This window comes from Myripristis murdjan, chromosome 9 (genome assembly GCF_902150065.1).
Source record: "Myripristis murdjan chromosome 9, fMyrMur1.1, whole genome shotgun sequence".
Taxonomy (NCBI): Eukaryota; Metazoa; Chordata; class Actinopteri; order Holocentriformes; family Holocentridae; genus Myripristis; species Myripristis murdjan.
In genome coordinates, this window is record NC_043988.1 from 26,419,768 (window position 1) to 26,440,700 (window position 20,933).

General features: G+C 40.3%; 1 protein-coding gene and 1 long non-coding RNA gene across 2 annotated transcripts; both read left to right on the plus strand.

Moving 5' to 3' along the window:
* The first annotated feature begins 291 nt into the window (after positions 1-291).
* On the plus strand, positions 292-13,810 carry LOC115365735 (probable bifunctional methylenetetrahydrofolate dehydrogenase/cyclohydrolase 2). Its single transcript, XM_030060870.1, has 8 exons — positions 292-451; positions 2,661-2,845; positions 3,060-3,182; positions 4,013-4,165; positions 6,365-6,472; positions 11,405-11,497; positions 12,651-12,776; positions 13,277-13,810. The coding sequence occupies exons 1-8, from the start codon at positions 309-311 to the stop codon at positions 13,390-13,392; spliced, it is 1,047 nt and encodes a 348-aa protein (XP_029916730.1). The 5' UTR covers positions 292-308; the 3' UTR covers positions 13,393-13,810.
* A 1,321-nt stretch (positions 13,811-15,131) lies between these two features.
* LOC115365736 (uncharacterized) lies at positions 15,132-16,196 on the plus strand. Its single transcript, XR_003928786.1, has 3 exons — positions 15,132-15,295; positions 15,864-15,995; positions 16,136-16,196. It is a non-coding gene; the product is annotated as an uncharacterized LOC115365736 (long non-coding RNA).
* The last annotated feature ends 4,737 nt before the right edge of the window (positions 16,197-20,933 follow it).

The following is a 20,933-nucleotide window of genomic DNA, read 5'->3' on the forward strand; positions in this document are numbered from 1 at the left end:
TTCCATACAGGTGCACTCTATGGGATTATTTTTGAACAAATACTAATTATCTTTTCTATAGATTAAGCAGTGAAGGCATAGCTGTATACTGTTGGCAGCATTACAGCAAGAAAATGTCTCTCTGTCCTCAAAGAGCCTTGAACCAAATACTATTTACAGTATTATCTCCATGCCGGGAATTAAACGCACAACACGCCGCCCCCCCTCCCGCACGGCCCTCCGTTTGCCCCTCAAGCACGCACGCACACGCAACACGCGCACGACGTCCACACACGCGCTGCTGACAGCTCTACGACGCACACACAAACATGGCGGCCTCTGTTTCACCGCTACGCTCCGCCTTCAGGATTTGTAGCCCGTTAGCGGTACACCATCGCTGCTGCCGGGCCAAACTGCGGATGCACAGAAAATGCGAGAGCCAGAGAAGACATCTACACCAGTCGGCGACGAGGTAAAGAGGAGAGAAACACGTCCTGGCTGCAGTTTTTACGCGGAGGGATGCGCGATGCTAGCAGTGTGCCGGTGAGGGCGTAACGGTCATCGTCACGTGTCAGAGGATGGTGATTGACAGCAGGCTGACGGGGCTCCACCGGGCTCGGTAGCGAGGACAGGTGCAGGTTGGGCAGAAAAATCCCCTTTGGATCGATTTTGCGGTCTGATAAGACTGACAACACTGTCAACAAATGTGCCCCGGTTACATAAGTGGCGATAACACGCCGCCGTTGTCGTTGTGTGTGAAGAACATCGCATGCATTGTTGTAACGTGAGCCCAACGGCTGTCACACGGCAGCACGGTAACTAGGCGACGCTGTCAAGGTTAAATCACAGTGTAGCTGGCGGCAGGCTGCGGAGTAAAGAGGCTCCTTACTTTCAGTAAATAATAATAATAAAGTTAATAATTGCCAGCTGTTACGTCAGTTTCCACCGGCATCCACCTCTGTTTACTCTGAACATAACCATTTCTCGGCAGGGGAGTGGACGCATCTGCAAACACAACTGCAGATAAACATTGAAATAGAACGGTCGTTCCCTTGTACCGTAAATAAGTTAATATAGCTTCAAAATCCACGTTTCTTGACATCCTTTGGCACGATGAAATAAAAATGATGGCAAAAGATCCACTCAGGGAAAATAAACTTTTCATTTCTTGCTTAAGTTAGCCAGCGTCAGCCAGTGTAATACGTTAGTGATTATATATATTGCTATTATTATTATTATTAGTAGTAGTAGTAGTTTTGTTAGTATAATTTTTTATTTTCAATTAAATTTAGTTCCAGTTTGTTATTTAAGGGGAATGTTAACAAATGCATGTGCTTACTTTTTATTGTGGTATGTTATGCTATTTATTTATTTATTTATTTAGCTACTCCTTCCTTTTGAATATATTCAAACTGCTCCCGAGAACTTTTTTTTTTTTTTTTTTAAGTATATGTTACTTCATGAGTCCATGTTAACACAAAATAATTGTCTTATGGACGTTATTTGTTATTCCAATAGATTAGGTGAAATTTATAATTAGTAAGCAGAAAAAAGAGAAAAGGATAAGATTACAATGTAGTAACTAGAGGGTAAAAAACAACATGACTAATAATTACAAATGTAGTGGCATGAGTAAAAAATATGACTGAAGATATGACTGTGATTTTACAATATATAAAAATCTGGCAGTGGATGTGTAATTTTATTTTGTAATGTGTATCTGAATTGGTATCAGTGCCGATATCGGGCTAAAATGGAGCCTCGGTATCAAAGATTTTACCCAAGAAGACTGCTATGCAGTATCAAAAGGCTTGAGTAATGTCAAAAATAAAGCAAAATGTCTTGCAGTCTTTATTCTTGGCATACAGAAGCCTGCGTTTCTCAAATCATGGGGAAAAAGAAGGATTTTATATCAAGTTTTGTCCAAGGACCCCAAACTAATAGTACAAGGTACAGTAAAAGTAATAAATTGGATGGATACTCATGCATTGATAATGAGACAGGTTTCATACTCAGTGTCACCACTGAAAAAGTGGCATCGGTGCATCCCTGAATTTACATCATAAAGGTATATAGGGTTTTGAATTTATGCATTGACACTGTGATATGAGACTAGATACATCTGGAATTTTGGATATTGTAATATTGTGATAAGTAGATAAGTGTATATAAAGTATATGAGGTATAGGTGTTGTCTTTATCTTAGTTTTAAAGGCTGCATTACAATAAATTGATTTATTTTCCGAACTTACTCGACTGTTCTTGCTGGTCTATTATTTGACTTTAGCCACTTAGTTATTATATAGACATTACCAATGATTTTACTAAAAATCTTGTGTAAATATTTAATGAAAACACCAATAGTCATCCCCACAATATTGACACAGTAATGATCTGAGGTACAATATTGACACAGTATGAGGTATTTGATATTGATATGGAGGTATTTGGTCAACACTGTTGTGATATTTGATTTTGTCCCTGTCACCCAGCACTGTGGGCCAATGTGTAGTCCCACATTTTCAGCCATGTTGATGCATGTTGATGTATGGAATAATGTGTGACATTTGCAAGATTATGTTGTTGTTTTTTTGTCTCATTCTATTTCTGCTTTGTAATCTTACACTATAGTCAGTATATTTATGTGTATGTATTTGTGCCTGCATGCTTTACCTATCCAGACATGCAGCTGTGGTGATTTCGGGGACAGAGTTGGCTCGCCAGCTCCACCGAGAGATCCAGCGTGATGTGGAAGAACTGGTGGCTCAGGGCAACATGCGACCCCACCTCGGAGTGGTCTTGGTGGGGGACGACCCAGCCAGTCGTACCTATGTTAGGAACAAGACCCGAGCAGCCAGCATTCTGGGTTAGATATGAACATTGCATGTGTAATGTGCATTATGTACATCAACAAGCATAACCTATCATGCATTGCACATCTTTAAGCATGTCTGTATGCATATAGATACACATGGACAAGCACGTTTTTCACAGTTAGACACACTGCTGTCATACACACATGCACACATGCGCACACACAGCTACATTCTTAAGATGGTGTGTGTGTGTGTGCTCTCCAGGTATTTCCAGTGACACAGTGGTCCGGCCTGGCTCTGTCTCCCAGGAGGAGCTGCTGGAATTGATTGACAAGATGAATCGCGATTGGAAGGTCAGCGGCCTGTTGGTGCAGCTCCCACTCCCTGGTAACCACCACGCTCTATGTATAGCTCTTTCAAAATGACATTAAAAAAGATTGTGGGAGATGTGTGAAAATTTGCTGACTAACCAGCTTAGCCAGCCATTTAAAAGATGTTAGTAGAACATGTAAATGTTTATCTAAAAGATATTTAAAAGAGGTTATGATATCAAGTATTTGCTACACATTGTTTAAGACTTTGTTTTAGTGGACGCATATGGCTTAGACTGTAATTCTTATTTGGTGCATGATAAAAATAAAGTGTTACTTTTGCCACATTTTATATGTATAGCTCTTAATGCATCGTTTAAAAATATAATAAATGAGAATTAAATGAGAGCTAAAGCATAGAGGCATTATTAGAATGACATCTAGTGCTCAGTGGGATAATTAATGTTGAGTTTTTAGAATAGTAAAATGTTTAGCTTGTTTTATTAAGTAGACAAAGTGAAATGTCTCACCCCTTGACTGACTAAAGTAGATTTACCTCCAGGTGAACATAATGCCATGCTAGTAATGCAAAAAATGCCAAAAATATAATAATTCAAAAGGTTGTGTGTGACTATGCGAAGGTCATGTCATTTAAGCCTAGTCTGCCGAGACGACTCCCTCCACGCTTCATTTGTGTTCATTTTAGTACTGCACCAGTGCAGTGGACAACAACAAGATGATGTTATTGCTACAGGGGAATAATAATAACAATTCAGCTTTCTTGTAACTGGCCAAACATTATAAAGGAAAGCATGAAAAACACCATCACAGCATGCCGTGGTGCATAGTAGCAAGCCTGTAAGTTCTTTCCTTCTTTACATCTGCTTTACCTCCTTCTCTTTCTAGCACACATCAATGAGCGAGCTGTGTGTAATGCCATTGCTCCAGAGAAGGACGTGGATGGCTTTCATATTGTGAATATTGGCAAGCTGTGTCTGGACCAGAGATCCATGGTGCCTGCGACACCCGCTGCTGTCTGGGAGATCATCAAAAGGGCAGGTAAAGCTCAGCATTCACCCCAGTGACCCGACAAAGTGAGAAAAAGGCTCAGCAGGCTCATCACCCCTCGCTGTCCTGCACTCTGACAGCTCATGCATGTGACAAAACATGTATCAGGTTCCACACTGGAGGATAAGTTAGAAATGTCATAGAACTGTATTAAAAAAAAAAATCCAGGAATGGGCAAGATATGAAGTATGAAAAAAACGCATACACGTTTTTTGAAAAGTTGGCAAAGTTAATGTTTTTCTTTCTTTTTTTCCTTCAATACCATCAAATGTCAAAAAGTTGTGGCTGGACAGTTTAGACCTCCCTGTTGAAGTAGTCCTAAAATCCTGGATTTTAAAGTGAAATACAATGTAATGCTAATGTTAAAGTAGCTGATGCTTACTTTTTAATTCAAGTATCAAGTCCTAATTACAGTGTGTGTAACATGAAAATGAACTCCAATTAAATTCTATCTCCAATTTAACTCTCAGAACACTGGAGAAATCATTCTTGATCGATATTTGCAGGGACGTTTTTGGAATTTCTCTGACAACTGCATGGTCATTAGTGAGTTTTAAAACAATACAATTATTCATCAACCCTGATAATTGCTGATGGAAGCCTGTTTTATTTTCTTTTTGTAATGGCAGGTTGAGTTTTGAATTTTTGGCACTAGCTGCACAGTGCCTTGTATTTATTAACTTAGCATGCTGACTGGCTAATTCATCCTCATCACACCTCTTCATATTCCAGTCATCAAACATTAGCACACATTTTGAGAAAGAATGGCATGATTTAACTTGGCACATCATCTTGAATTGACCGATGGCTGGATCTGCAACGCTGCAAAAACTGAAAAGTCGGTATGCAACCTGGAAAGCAAAGGAATGATTTAAGATTGAACATCCACAAGCTGGTGTGTGTGTGTCTTTCTGTACCAAGTCCACTAGATGGTGCCAAATAATCAGTTTTTAGACCTGTACTTTAAATCTATCAACTTGACTGGTGTATTACATCAATGTACTGATCTGTTCTGTCATCCTCTTGACCAAGTAAGAGTGTAACTGTACTGACAGTTACAGATCAGAGAGTGTGCTCTGCTCATGATGATCATGATGAGGTGAATTATTGTCTTCTAATCAAATCATTCCTGGTTTGGTTTCTAAACCATATTTTCCAAATACCTTATAACTAATAATGAATTCTCTAGTTGTCAACCCAGATCTGACAAAAAAGCAAGTAAAAAGGAGACCTAACAACAAAACTTCAACCTGGCATATAAAATGTACATATGTGCCCAAATAGGTTATGTTAAAAGATTAAGCACCAGATAAACCAGCAGGGTGTCAATTGGAACAAAGCAAATAAACCCCAGTAACATCCTTTACATTTAACTATTGTCATTCCAGAGAAATTTGAAGTTTTAAATGTTTCCCTCTGAATTTGTTTCCTGCCACACCACTGTCATCTATTTAGTGGCAGGGAAAACTCTGGAAAACATCGGGCTTATAAATGAAGAAATACTATACAAAAGTACGTTAGTACTGAACAACTAAATAAATGACTAAAATGTGTATGTAATGTAACTGTGGTCAGAGTTGACACCTCTATCTGTGGGCAACCTGGCTGTTCAATATCTCATATTTAATCAAAGGCCTTTGTTTGCAAACCACAATATCATTGTAACCTTAACACATACCTCTCCTCCCACCTTCAATCACTTTAATCACTTTGTCTTGGCTGATGGTGAATCTAATAAGTGTGCGACATGAGGGTGCCAGAATGTGGTTCAGTTTGGGGAATGATAACCAATATGCACATGCCTTACTTTGATCAGTCATAGGTGAAATATAGCCTGCGGTTGAGTGCATGTGGGTGTGATATTCAGTCAACCCCTTTATTGTATATTTTTGTTCGGTTTCTGTATTTGCAGTGTATTAAATGTCTAATTTTCTGTTTACTAGACACAAGAATTCTCGTCAGAAGATTACCTCTGTAGTGATATCACTCATACCCAATATTGTCAGTTGTCACTTGATCTAAAAGGGCAAAGTGCCACTGACCCATGAGACCACCAGGAGTAATTGAATTCCAGTTGACTGGAAGGTGGTTTACCCACAACTCTTACTACTTTCTCAAGTTCTCCTCTGTTACTAACTAGTTTGGTCATCAACATTTTTTTTTTTCCACCGGAAAAATTTGTCTGTGCAGGTATAGAGACAGTGGGAAAGAATGTGCTGGTTGCTGGGCGCTCCAAAAATGTTGGAATGCCCATTGCTATGTTGCTGCATACTGACCGCAACCATGAACGTCCTGGAGGTAAGTGTGTGTGTGTGTGTGTGTGTGTGTGTAAATGTGAGAACTTCCCTAAGTTTTGCTTTGAACAAATGATGTTGCACCATCTTGGCCTTTCATGGAAGTTGCCTGACGATCACAAAAGCTTTTGCCAGGATGTGACCAATAAATTGAGACATTATTATGGTTCCCCTCCTTATTATCAAACATGCATGTCTCTCTGGAGGAGTACAAAGGAGGAAAGAGGGAGAGTAAGGCGAGATTGTTGGCATGCAGCCCTGTTGGCCGAGGGCCCACCTGTCCTAATATGGGTGTAGGAGGAAGTCAGAGAAAGGGTTCAGAAAGGCATTTGATGGAATTTGCCGTTAAGATGTAGCAACAAGACAAGGCTGACCTCGGACAAACTATTGGAGTGTAGAAGACAACATAAAGTTCTCAATAACAGTTCTCAATAAAAATACAAACAAAATAACTTAGATGGTAGATGGTAGTTTGTGTATACTCGCTGTGGTTCTGTTTTGTTCCTGTATTTACACTGTATTTAAAATGAAGATTAAAGAGGTAAAATACCATAAGGGAAACAAGTAGAAGTGATAAAAACTCAGAACAGTAACACTGATGGCTGCAGTAAAAAAGCACATGTGGCCTCTAGCATCTCAGCAAGGTAAGCCGCCAAACAAATAATTTTGAAAGTACTATTGATGAAATGGGAAAGTCAGTAAACCGTAAAAGGAAACATTCATTACAATTGCCCCCTAGCATTTTGCACTTAGACAGTGAAGGCCCCAAGAAGGTCCAGTCAGTCCTTGCTGACCGTAGTCACCCCTCGTTTAGCGAGTTCAAGCTCCTTTTATCTCGTCGAAGATATATTGTGCCAAGATGAAGGACCAACAGATTTAAAAACAGATTCATTTGTCCCTGCTGCTATTGGCCTTTCGAATAATATTATGTAACTCTATTTTTTGTGTAAATCGGTGAGTGTGGATTGGTGTGTGTATGTGATGAATCAAAAGCAAAAAAAAAAGTAGAATTCCTCCTTAGTGTAATCATAGGTGCCAAAAGGCCTTTTGTGCTGGCTGAGTGAACGGCGACAATCATGTTTAATGCCAAAAGGGAATTTACAGTGGCAAACGACAAAACATTATTGGATCTGGCTTAAGAAGCTGTCATGTGCTTGATGGAGAGGACTTGTATTCATAACAATCTTAAATCAAACTGCGCTAAGTTATATCCTCACTGACCATTTTTTTAGGCTTGTTTTAAGAAAAAAGATTTTAACACACCCTACTAAATTCAGTGAAGTAAATTAGATGGACATTTTTTTGCAGTGTGATAATTGAATGTGCAATGTGCATTCTCACAGTCCTGACCGCACTCGCAGATGCCACATGTTGGAGAATTTACAGGCACTACATGCAGCATTTAACATCAATAAATCATAATGACACTGTGGCAGAAGTATAGTTACCATAAAAATGTTTAGACAGTCACTGAGAGGATTGGCTGCCTCTCCTTTGCTGTACTGTGCACCCGGCTTGGATTCCACAGGACGCACAATGATATGGATATGAACAGGCAGAATTTGGCAGGGAACCATTTGAGATGCAATATTAAAAAATTCCAAGGCAAGTGCGCTCAAGTTCACGGTTATAGGAAAATGAACAAGTTATGAAGGCGCCGGCACTGAGTAGTTGTTTTTTTCGTGGTACAACCACATTTATGTCCATGTTCACTTCAAGAAGAGATTTTCTTGTATTTTTGATGTCTCACGTACTGTAAGGAAATTATATGTAACTAAACCAGAACTACAACATGGTTCGCTAACAGTATCTAGGCCCAGCCTTTTTTACACCAGAATTGATTTCACTCAGTAATAACTACTCATTAGTGAAATTACCTGCTTGAGTCGAATGAAAAGCTGCATACTCTTGTCCCTTCATGGCACATGGTTACCCATCTCTAATTTTTCTTCATGCTTTTGCACAATCATCCCTGGGCCTTTTGTTTTTTTCTCAAAGAAAAATGCATCCTACAGTTCAAATCGTATCAAATGCCTTCAGATCAGAATATTCCTGGTTTATTTGGAAGGCCACTTGTCAGCACAAAACCAGTTTACTTTGATAAAGCCCACCCTTGTCAAACAGAAACTCTCAGTGCTTCTCCTTTCATCTTTATCTATTGTTGAACAAACCTGGGTCAACAAGTGACAACTTGTCAAAGTGATACCTAGAAAAATCCCAAATGGTGTTCAACCTAGATTCTTTCTAAATGCTACTCTACCACTCAACATAATTATTTGACTACTCAACACTCAGTTGACAGTTAAGCTGCTGGCACTGTTTTAATAGGTACATCCTTGGGGAAGTAGTTGTTTTTTTTTTTTACTTCCTGTTTTTTCAATAAACCAAATCTCTTTATTAGTCCAGCTTTTTTTTTCTTTCAGATGGTTTTGTTGAAGTTGATATCGCCCCTCCACCACCGTTATTTAGTGTTCTTAATGGAACTGAGCAGAATCCGCATGGATTTTAGCTCATGTGTCAATATATTTCCAGAAGATTCCCCTTACCAAGGCTTCAGCTGTACATGTTTGCTGATGTCACCACATTGGCAGAAGAGTTTATTCATGTTTGTGAAGGGAGCAAGATTACAGTAGCAAGTGAGCTAGCCTGATCAGAAAACATGTTCTGTTATCACAGCTCTCTCAGAAATTAAAGATTTCTCAAAATAAGTTTGTTGCTCTTGTGTTTTTAATCATTTTCCCTCAACTAAAAAGTTAGTTGTAGAAGCAGTTGATCTTTATCTGCGAGTTTGGTGGCTTTGCCCTAACAATATTTAACAAATTTCTTAACAATAGCACAACTAGTTAGGATAAGCTAACATCATAACTATAATTAAATTTGATTATGTTACCGTTTATGTTACCTGATCCAGCCAGTGTGGTACAGGTTGGCGTGGCTCTGCTCCAGTTTTGGTTAAGTTATCGAGTCTGAGAAGTGCCAGCGTCAATGCCTGCTAATTACAGCCTTACAAGGTTGGCAGTCGTGAGCCACAGCACCATCTTTTAGCCCAAATCAAAACATTTGTGTCCTTTTTCAAATCACATGTGTATACATATTCCATTACCAGTTTGTTTGTAATCAAGAGGTCTGTAAAGATGCGTGGAGAGATCAAAGTGTATACAAAGTTATTGGTTCCCCCAGAATGGCAGCCATTAGCACCTGTGGGATCCTGATACAGTGTCCATTCTACACAGTTCTATTTCAATGGTGCTGCTGCCTGAAAGATAAGAGTGTGCATGATGATAGCTGACTCCATGCCAACCTGCAAGTTCAAGATGACAAGGAAGGAAAAACAAGCACTCTGAGCACACATTACACTTTACAAATATGCCTGACACGACCGTTTTAATGTGTTGCATGCACAACTTACATAACATTTCATTTTTGAAAGCATACCGTTTTTTGTTTTTTAAGATTTTTGAGTAATTACTCAATTTCCGTATTTTTATACATTCCCATGTTAAGGTGATGAATCTACCTTAAAATTCTCTTTTGCTCTGGCTAACAGTCTCTAGTTTAGAAGTCATCGATGTTTGAATTTGGTTTGTAAATTGGTCTTTTTTTCAGGGTTTATTTTCTGGTGGAGACGTACATTCTGTTTCGGAGTGCAGCAGGGAGGACTGCTGCATTCCTGGCTTCTGATAAATCAGCAAAACTATTTTCATATCCATTAATCTACTGTCAACATTTTTAAAGCAAGAAGATGCCAAATCCACGTTTGCTCAGTGTTTATGTCATGAATTTGATTTTTTAACCAAATAACGCATGAATGCATCGCTGTGTCAAAGTCGGCCACCAAACAACATATTGGAGCTGCCAACACACATGTGAACACACCAGAAGAGATGCAGTTTTGTCAATTCAATGTGGGAAATACACTGAATTACTACAGTATGCAATGATAAATTGACTTGGACCAAAGTAAATCTGGGCAGGATGTTCACTGTGATGGATCACCAAGCTCAAGCAAGTTGGTTTTCGTAACATGCTGAAATGAATTCAAATGTGTGGTTGCCTAGAACATGGGAGGAAAGTACATTCAAACACCTTAATCAGTATGACATGCTTTGGAAAAAACTCAGTGGCAGTGTAAGGTGTATGTGAATTGGTGTAAATGGATTAAAACTATAATATTGGTGTGATCCTTAAAGACAAAACAATATAACTGAGACCCATGAAACCCAGAGCCTGAGGCTCTGCAGGTCAGGATGAGTAGCCTTCAGACATTCGCACATCATTCTCTCTCCTCTCTCTCTCTCTCTTTCTCTCTCCCTTGCTCACCCATACACACACCCACACACACAGGCAGATCCCTTTAGGTATGTTATGTGGAGGTTTGATGTGCCGTTACTTGTCTTTCATTCCTTTCTGCCTAAGAATCCACGCTCTCTTTCTCTCTCCACCCCACATCTATTTGGTGCAGTCATCGTTCAGTCATGACTATGCAGGTCTTCACATACACACAGACACACACATACACACACACACGCACACACACTTGAAAAAGATTAGCGGTAAGGCCTGTTGCAGTAATGTTGCTTGCCTTTTTTGTGTAATCGCTGGTTCACTGATTAAAATCAAAAGTGTTCTTGCCTCACCGCTGCCTGCCTCCATGGTATGCCATGTGATGGAAACTAAATCCATTTTTTTGTTTGTTCTGTCTTGTTTTGTTTTTTGTTTTGTTTTGTTTTTAGATTTTGGGTTATAATATCAGGGTCACAATGATGTAGCTAACTGTCTAAAGTGCCACGTCATGCATCCCTAATATTACTCATAGTTTCTGAAAAAGTAGCATTTTTGTAAACTGATATTTTCCAGTTGGAAACTATGAGTATAATGTTGCATTGTTTTCATTCTCTTACCTTGTCGACCCATATTTTTAATTGTGTGCTCTCAGGTGATGCCACAGTGACCATTGCCCACAGATGTACCCCCAGGGAGCGGCTGAAGGAGTTAACCAGCCTGGCTGACATCGTTATTGCAGCTGCAGGTAATTGCTCCTCAGCCGCTCATGCCTCGTGCCTGCCCTGCCTTTTAAATTTGAGTTAAGCAAACTTCCATCCTTGATAAAATTGTCCATTGCTCATAATAAAATCATGGTCACCCTGTTGCAGCACTGTTGAAGTTTTAGGGAAAAAAATGACTGTATTTAGACATGGATGCATGTTTACTTGAACTCCAGCCATTCAGTGTTAACACACAAGTCAACAGCTGTTTTGGTGTCATTTGGGAAGTGGCACGTGTTTGATTTAGTGTGGTTAAGAATCATGTGTGTGTCAGGGATTAAGTTGTTGTGGAACTTGTAATTGCAGTTAGCAGACAGCTAGAGGTGGGGTGCAGTTTGGGTTAGCGTGTCACTGAGTTCTCCCAGTGTTTGTTGTTAGTTTGCAGGTATATGCTCAGCAGTGTTATGGTACAATTAAATCTCATGCTTAATTGTTATTTGTTTCAGACTCGTTTCCATGTAACACACTTGTAATTGTAGTCTAGTAAACAGCTTTAAAGTGAGACGATAGTCATCATAAAACATATGTCTCATTTTTTCCTTACATTTTGACAGCAAGGATGTCAGCTTGTTTTAACTGTGCCGTTTTTGAATTCCAGGGTGAAATTGTATTTGTCTAAGCTGTTGCATAGAGCCGGTATTAAAAGGAGATGACAAGCCGCAAGAAGACTTGTTTTGGTCTGTATGCTGATGTTGATATAGTGACTAACTGGAACCTGCAGAATCTTTATCTTCCATCTGGTACAAGTGATAAATTGAAAATATATAGTAGGTATTGAGAATTGAATTTCATGGTGGTTGGAGATGTAGTTGACCCACAACCATTACACAAATGGTAAAGAAATAGATTTTGAGGTTTTATACTTTGATGTCTGGCTTTTTTTTTCAGCCTCCTCAACTCCCATTAATTTTGACTGCAGTTCTGTTCCTATGTTTGTCTGTAGCAGCAGGGACAGCTGGCTGGACTAGCAGTCAGACAGACTGTTGTTCAACCAGATGACCCAAGCTTTAGGCCAGAAGTCAGCAAGCATCTGTGCTGCTGAGGTGTCCTTGAGCAAGGGGCACTGTTTTTTAACTTTTAAATTCTTGTTATAATCATTATTATAACCGTGTATCCCTCTTTGGCGTCTGTTCTCAGGTGTTCCTGGGCTGATTACAGCCGATATGGTCAAAGAGGGCGCAGCCGTCATTGATGTGGGCATAAACCGCATCCAGGACCCAAACACAGGGAAGCTGCGCCTCATTGGTGACGTGGACTTTGAAGGTAAATAATTCCAAATGACTAGGATCTGTCCTCTGCTCCCTCAATACCAAGTTCCTGTGAGGAGGAGGTTTCTGCTAGATCAGAGCATAATCCTTGAGGGAAGCCGCAGCTCTGACATATTTCCAAAAGAAAACAGTCAGTATTCTAATAATGAAATGTATATTACTCTTTGAAGTCAAATGTTTATAGTGAGTACAGGAAAGCAAAGCTTGCAGTGCTTTGATGTAAAAGTATATATTTTCCAAAAACAACTATAATTAAAAATTTAATAAGGCTGCCAGGGATTTTAGTTCAAATAATTGGGGTTTTCAGTCACACTTGTAATTTGGCTCACCTTTGGTCCTGCATGAACACCCCCTCTCAGCATGTGTTTACTACTTTACAGTGTCTGTTGATTCATAGTGGGTTGCATTAACACAGTAAACAGAGGTCATCTTAGTTCTGTTCATGTTTGCATTCTTGATAAGAGACTTTGCTTAACTCCATCTGACTCCTTGTAGGGGTGAAGGAGAAGGCCGGCTTCATCACTCCGGTTCCTGGAGGTGTGGGTCCGATGACAGTAGCCATGCTGATGAAGAACACTGTGACTGCTGCCAGAAATGCACTGATGCATTAAACACACATATACACACATACTTGCGCACGCACTATAATTCCAATAGTTTTAATGAATGACATATGTCAGTGCATACCTACATACACTGATTTCCTTAGGACACAGACACACAAACACACATACATGCCCAACACACTCTTTATTTAAAAAATGAACTCATGACTCCATACCTCCTGGGAAACTTATTTGATATTTATATTGTTTATATTGCAGAATTGTTCGTTTATTTATTTTAGTTATTTATTTTCAGAGTTTACTTTTTAAGATTTTAGATTAATATTTTTTCTACTGAGCTCATTTTCGTTCATTTTGAATATTCCAGATTGACTGGAAATGGAATGAATAAATAAAAAGTTTTATGCTGTAGGAATATTTCTCGTTTCTCTTTTTTTTCAAACACTTTCCATATGTACTGGGAATTTAAATCTGTTGTTTTAGTTTAATTTGGAAGGCTTCATAAAGGAATAGAGTGTGCATTCAGTCCATCAGAATAGATTGTTCTGACCTGTGTCTAATGTGATACTGTGCTGATCTCTGCAGGGAAACTTCATTGCTCCAGTTCACCAGGGAGGTTAGAGCAGCCATGGAAGGTCAGCTACAAACATCACACACCTGAAGCTGGTAGGGATTCAGTGTCTTGCTCAAGGACACTTCAGCAGATTAGAGGCTCGCCAGCTGTGGCCTTGAAGCCACTTGATACTTTAGTGTTAAGCTTTTGTTGCTGTGGTATATTCAACAAAATCACCCTGTGCTCAAACAGTGTAGGTGGGTCTTTTTTTTTTGGCTTTTCTGTTGATGAACTCCAGGTTTCTATAGATGACTATAGATAAGTTCTATAGATAAGTTCCTGTACATCAGTGTTTGTTTACATGTTTGTTTTTTTGTTTTTGTTTTTGTTTTTTTAGGGAAACTATTTATTTATTTATTTGAAAGGTTGAGGTGGTTGATTTTCTTTGCCAAGTAAGATCTTGCAACAAAGCCTGAACAGGGCATCTGTGGGGAAACTGGGGGGACACTGGCAGTTTCCTCATCAAGACATTTCTGTCTGGATTTATGTCTTTGGACACAAAATGCATTTCTGTTATCTTGTGAATGTTTTAGAGACATGTTTACTGAGTCTCTCTGTCATCAGTGCAACTAAATTCACTTTCAGTTTGATTGATCATTGATAACCAGTTCTTCCAGAGCTAGTCTACTTGTCTATGACGGCCATACAACCACACAGGGAGGTAACGTGGACCATTTTTCAGGAGGAAATGGTGAAACTGATAACGTTCCTGGTGATGAATGATTTGTTGAAAAGCATTTTCCTCCTCCAGCTACCGCTTACGTATGTGCCTCTGTCTTCACCTGTCCACCTGCTGCAAACCATTCATTCCAACTAAAATCGTGCCCAACAATCTATGCAAATATCACTTCCCACTGTAAACACCCCCCTGAAAACCCCCAGCTTTCACAACACTTTCCCTCTGAAATGAAGCAACCCCTTTCAAGCACATTATATGCTTTGGTTAAACTGAGAATCTGCCAAAGCTAGCAGGAAACTCAGGAAAGAAGAAAGCATCATTGAAGTGCCTCAGGGAGTGAAACGCTTGCCCCCACCACCATCCACCTTGAGAATTTGTCTCTGCATGCAGGTAGCTTTCAGAGAAAAGCCCAGGAAATGATGTGGGCTCCAATCAATTGTATGATTTAGCAACGGGAATGCCTCTCATTTTTCATGGAATCATAGGATTATGATTTGCTGTTCACATCCTTCCAAAGGACGATTAGGCTATATAAAGCTCAGGTTAGTCCTGCATTCAATCACAGCAGCTACGCTCACCAAAGGAGATTCTCGAGACCATCAGATATCTCACACTGTCAGACGGCACGATGTTTACACTGACAGTTTCAGAGAAGGGTGAGTTTCTGGTTTGTTTCATGTCAAATTGAAACTATTAGACTGAACAAAATGACAACATATTATCTCCTCTGCAGTGACAACTTCAGCTGTTTTAAATTGTTTATCAGATTTTATACAGCACTCTTAAGACTATGGTTATGCACCAAGATCTTTTCAGTTCATAGACAATTGAGGCAATAGCTCATTATTACATTCAAATCATTCATGTTTTGCTGAGGTATTGTTACTTTCCCTGAAAATAAAAAATAGAATGATGTGAATACCAGGGGCATGACTGTGATTACAGGCAACGTTTTTGCTTACTGATCATTAACAGTGCCAAGTTCAGAACAGAGGAATGAGCATTTGTGGCATTTAGTAAAAATGTTTAGAGTTTTGGAAATATGGCTGCTGCCTCTTTCAGTATGAATATGGAGATAATCTTGGAGGGAACACAGTCTGAGCAAAAACATGATGTGAAATATGCCTCAATATTTGCTGGATTGAGAATGCGGTGTGCAGCAAAACAAATCTTTTCATATAATATATCCCAGTGATATCTAACCTTGTGTTTTGTGTGTTCCAGCCATCTTTTCAGTGGTGTCAGTGCTGATCCTGCTGGCCACTGCAGGCCAGTCTGCAACACTAGTAGATAACTCTGATCCAACAGCCAGCCCTGCTCCATCAGACCTCACGCTGACGACTCGGCTTGACAATGGTAAGCAGCTTCAGTGTGTCAACTGCAGTCACCTAGGACTGTGGAGATTTGTTCCAGATCTCAAAAGACTCAAATTGAAGATGCAATGAACTTGAAGTGCTTTGTTTTTAAAATTTGCCTCTGTCTCTCTGTGTGTGTAGGCAGTATGGAGGAGCCTCGAGTTCAGCGACTGCACGCACCATGCAGGGAGGAATATGCTGACTATTGTCAAAACGATGGACAGTGCATGTACCTACAGGACATAGACACTCCTCTTTGCTTGTGAGACACCAAGCATTAACACACACACACACAAACAAAGGCTTTTTCCCATTAAAACTTATCACCGAAACACTTTCAAATGTATGTGCACCTGTTGATTCTTGTCCAGATTGCAGTGCACTCACGTCTCTCTCTCTGTGTCTGCAGGTGCAAGCCTTCGTACAGCGGGGAACGGTGCATGTTCATCACTGGGGGCTCTCAGTCTCCGGCCAGCTATGAGGAACGTGTGTGGGAGTGGCTGCGCTCATCTTTGTCCTGGTTATCGCATTTTACTGCTGTGTCCGCAAGAGGTGAGCAACTCTTGTCTGCAGATCATGTGTCCTCCTTCTAGATAGTGCAGTTCAAGTTGCCGTGCTCAACCTCGAAGCATAGCGACCTTGCCTTGAATGAATGAGTTTTTGTAGCATCACTCATCATTTTCCAGGTACCATGAAATTTAAGGCTGGATTTTCAGTGTTCATTTTTTCTCCCATTTGAATTGCAATGTTGTACTTGTTTCATATCTGTTTAGGTGTAATTACTGATATAAACAGTTTAACTTCTGCTAAGACAAAAATAACTGGTGTTGTGTCTCTTTTCAGGTGTACCAAATCAGCATCACTGATAAAACATGCACCATCTGAGACCTCAGTGTGACCAGAATGGTTCATTGCTCCTTGTCGCTATCACCACCACCACCATCATCATCATCATCATCATCATCATCATCATCATCACCGCCACTATCATGATCGTCACTGACTCAGCATCATGTTTCATCAGCTTTTTGCATTTAATGTAAACACAGCGATTTCATCTTATTACATAACCTATGGCAATGAAAATGACAGACAACAGAATGAGAACTGGACAGGATAACAGCATTTTTATTTAATTGGACTTTTATCCAATGTGCCTCAAGATGGATGGAAAACTTCAGCTTTGACTTCATTAATCTCTAAACAGTGCAGAGCATCTAAATGTCAACATTTGTTTTTGCCTTTTGTCAAAAAAAGCGTAATACATTTTGCACTGTGGTTGGTATTCATCTGATCCCGGCAAGATTGAATAGTATCAGAAATGGAGGGTGCCTTTGTGCTATACAGGCTCAGTGTTAAGACTTTGGTTTCATGAATTAAAATAATTTCATTTAATAGGGAAATGAATGGTACTCATTAGATTATTTAAGTTGCATTTAATTTCCCTCACTTCTACTATACCTGTTACCATGGCGCGTTTGTGAGCATGCGCAGTTGGCGCATGGTCGGCTTTAAAAATGGCGTCTAGTCATGCTTTCATTCATACACAAACCAACCTTCGTCAGGAGCGCACATCACCGTCGGTATGTAAACTCACTAAACACGCATCCCGATAGCTGTCGACTCCTCTCGCAGTTTATGTTTAAACTTAGGACATGTTTGTGATTGTGAACGTTACCGCGCTGTGTCGCGTTGTGTCGGCATTTGTTTATTCGGACACTTGATTCATTCATAACAAACGGTGTTTGATTTTGCCGCGGTGTCTCTATAGGACCGTGTGCGCATGCTCTGTGAGCGCTAATGATTATGGGTAACGTAGTTCTTTTGAACCTGCTGCTGAACCAGTGCAGGCTTGTTGAATTCTTATTGTTATTGTTGTTGTGGATTGAGTTATTATTGTTACTCAGCATATAACCTGCTTCCTTATCATGACAACAATAATAATAATAATAATAATATTTTCAGTGCTTTCAAATAGTACATTGCAATCGTTTATTAGTTTATTAGTAATATAATATAATGTTTGGTCACTGAAAAGAATGTATTGTGATTGCTTTTTCCCTTATTTTTCTAGGTTTATAACCTGTGTATTTTGGTGATAAATAAACAACAAAAGAAGCACGAGTTATAGCCTTTGTGTGCTGCCTGACTGCCTATTCGGAGGGTTAAAATTGAAAAGTCCGAACAGTTATAAACTGACGCCAGCTCTGAGGCATGAACCAAGCCCAAAGACCAAAAATAATCATCAAGGCTGTTTAACTCAAAGTGACTGTAAGCCAACAGCCCGTCCATACTGCTCATCTACTATCTTGCAAGACTAAGCTAAAGCCAGGAAGAGGACACAGTCGGATAACAGGACTATTCCCAGTTGGCATTGAAAGCATTGAAAGTCAACGCAAAAAGAAAGCAAGATGGCAGATGGTGAGCTGGAGAAGCTAAAGCTGAAGCGTTCAGCAGCCCAAACCGCTTTCACTAAAAGAGCAAATCATCTCATCTCCAGGGCTAACGCTCTAAGTGAAACTGAACTAAGAAGTGAATGGAGGAACCTCAAAGTGGAACACAAAAGAGTCACTGATGCAGGGTTCGATTATGCCATGGCTCTGAGAGAAAAGGATGATGAGGAGGCTGGAAGGAAGGCAGAGCAAGTCGACGAAAAAACAGCACAGTGCAACTGCAAGTTTGATGAAACTGAACAAATACTCAAAACAAGCTTCTGGACCAGGTTCGCTGAAGAGGCGTTCACCACCCTCGCTGAAGAGGCTGAATCAGCCATGGACCAGGCCGAGGCATCTGATCACCAGCAGATGACTAGGAGGGAGCGTGAGCTGGTGAATAGAGACCTGGAACGGGAGGTCTTTGAACTCACTAAAGTAGTGAATGAGTGGATTGATCTGATTCCTAGACCCAACTTAACAGAGTCAAGGGACCGAACCAGGAAACTAAAGAGACGACATGAGAGACTGTGGGATAAGTGGGTGTGGCGAGGCTGGAACCAGGCTGATGACGATGACGATGAAGAGGAGCTACAAGAACAGGCGGAGCCAAATGTTAAGGTGGATGAAAACCAACACAAAGAGCAGGGTGAGACCGGTGAACAGGCCGCGACGGCTAATGCTCGCCCTGACCCTGACCCATTCTGCCCTGTAGAAGCTCAAGCCCCTGTAGGCGGCGTCCAGCATGGCTTGCCAACCATGCCCCCCAGTCTCAGCTCTAGTGCACTTCCAATTGCAACAAGCTCACCACACGGCACCTCCAACACACTGCAAGGTGTGCCAGGCCCATATCCCGGGGCTTACAGCTTCAAGCCCCACATAACTCTAGAAAGAGCACGCCTGCCCATGTTTTCCGGTAACATGAGAGATTATTACCGGTGGAAAGCTGAATGGGAGGACCTTCAGCAGCTCGGAAACCCACATGGGTTGGAAAATGTGAGAAAATTCCACCTTCTTGGCAGCCTAGATGAGAAAGTCAAGAGGGACCTCGTGTTGTCCAGCTGCGGATCCGCCAACGATGTGTTCAGACTTCTGGATAACAAGTACGGAAACAAACCAAGGATTGTGCTGCTGATCTCAAAAGAAGTTCATGGACTTCCCCCTGTCAAGGGAAATAACCCTAGAAAGACAATTGAACTAATCCAGGCTGTGGAGAGAGCTCTTCGTGATCTCCAAGTCTTGGGGGAGGCAGATGCTGTGAAAAATCGAGTGGTGGTGCAGTCGATTGAGAGTAAGCTGCCTGACTCCCTGAAAGAAAAGTGGCTAACGCATAAAAATGACCCCGCAAGTGGATTTTCATCAAGCAACCACTTTACAGTGTCTGTTGATTCATAGTGGGTTGCATTAACACAGTAAACAGAGGTCATCTTAGTTCTGTTCATGTTTGCATTCTTGATAAGAGACTTTGCTTAACTCCATCTGACTCCTTGTAGGGGTGAAGGAGAAGGCCGGCTTCATCACTCCGGTTCCTGGAGGTGTGGGTCCGATGACAGTAGCCATGCTGATGAAGAACACTGTGACTGCTGCCAGAAATGCACTGATGCATTAAACACACATATACACACATACTTGCGCACGCACTATAATTCCAATAGTTTTAATGAATGACATATGTCAGTGCATACCTACATACACTGATTTCCTTAGGACACAGACACACAAACACACATACATGCCCAACACACTCTTTATTTAAAAAATGAACTCATGACTCCATACCTCCTGGGAAACTTATTTGATATTTATATTGTTTATATTGCAGAATTGTTCGTTTATTTATTTTAGTTATTTATTTTCAGAGTTTACTTTTTAAGATTTTAGATTAATATTTTTTCTACTGAGCTCATTTTCGTTCATTTTGAATATTCCAGATTGACTGGAAATGGAATGAATAAATAAAAAGTTTTATGCTGTAGGAATATTTCTCGTTTCTCTTTTTTTCAGTCACTTTCCATATGTACTGGGAATTTAAATCTGTTGTTTTAGTTTAATTTGGAAGGCTTCATAAAGGAATAGAGTGTGCATTCAGTCCATCAGAATAGATTGTTCTGACCTGTGTCTAATGTGATACTGTGCTGATCTCTGCCGGGAAACTTCATTGCTCCAGTTCACCAGGGAGGTTAGAGCAGCCATGGAAGGTCAGCTACAAACATCACACACCTGAAGCTGGTAGGGATTCAGTGTCTTGCTCAAGGACACTTCAGCAGATTAGAGGCTCGCCAGCTGTGGCCTTGAAGCCACTTGATACTTTAGTGTTAAGCTTTTGTTGCTGTGGTATATTTTTTTTTTGATTGATTTCTTTTATTTAAGTGTCATACTTCACTCAGAAGCCCAGCCCATATGGGCTTACAAGACACTGTTACACACATTACAAAACCATACTCAAACATACAACAACAGCAACAACAAAGTACGCATTAGAATAAATCAGGCATACAAAGTCAAAT

Coding starts and splice junctions, on each gene's coding strand:
- LOC115365735 (XM_030060870.1), top strand. CDS start 309: ATGGCGGCCTCTGTTTCACCGCTACGCTCCGCCTTCAGGATTTGTAGC. Junction 3,183..4,012: donor GGTGCAGCTCCCACTCCCTG/GTAACCACCACG, acceptor TTCTCTTTCTAG/CACACATCAATGAGCGAGCT. Junction 12,777..13,276: donor TGGTGACGTGGACTTTGAAG/GTAAATAATTCC, acceptor GACTCCTTGTAG/GGGTGAAGGAGAAGGCCGGC.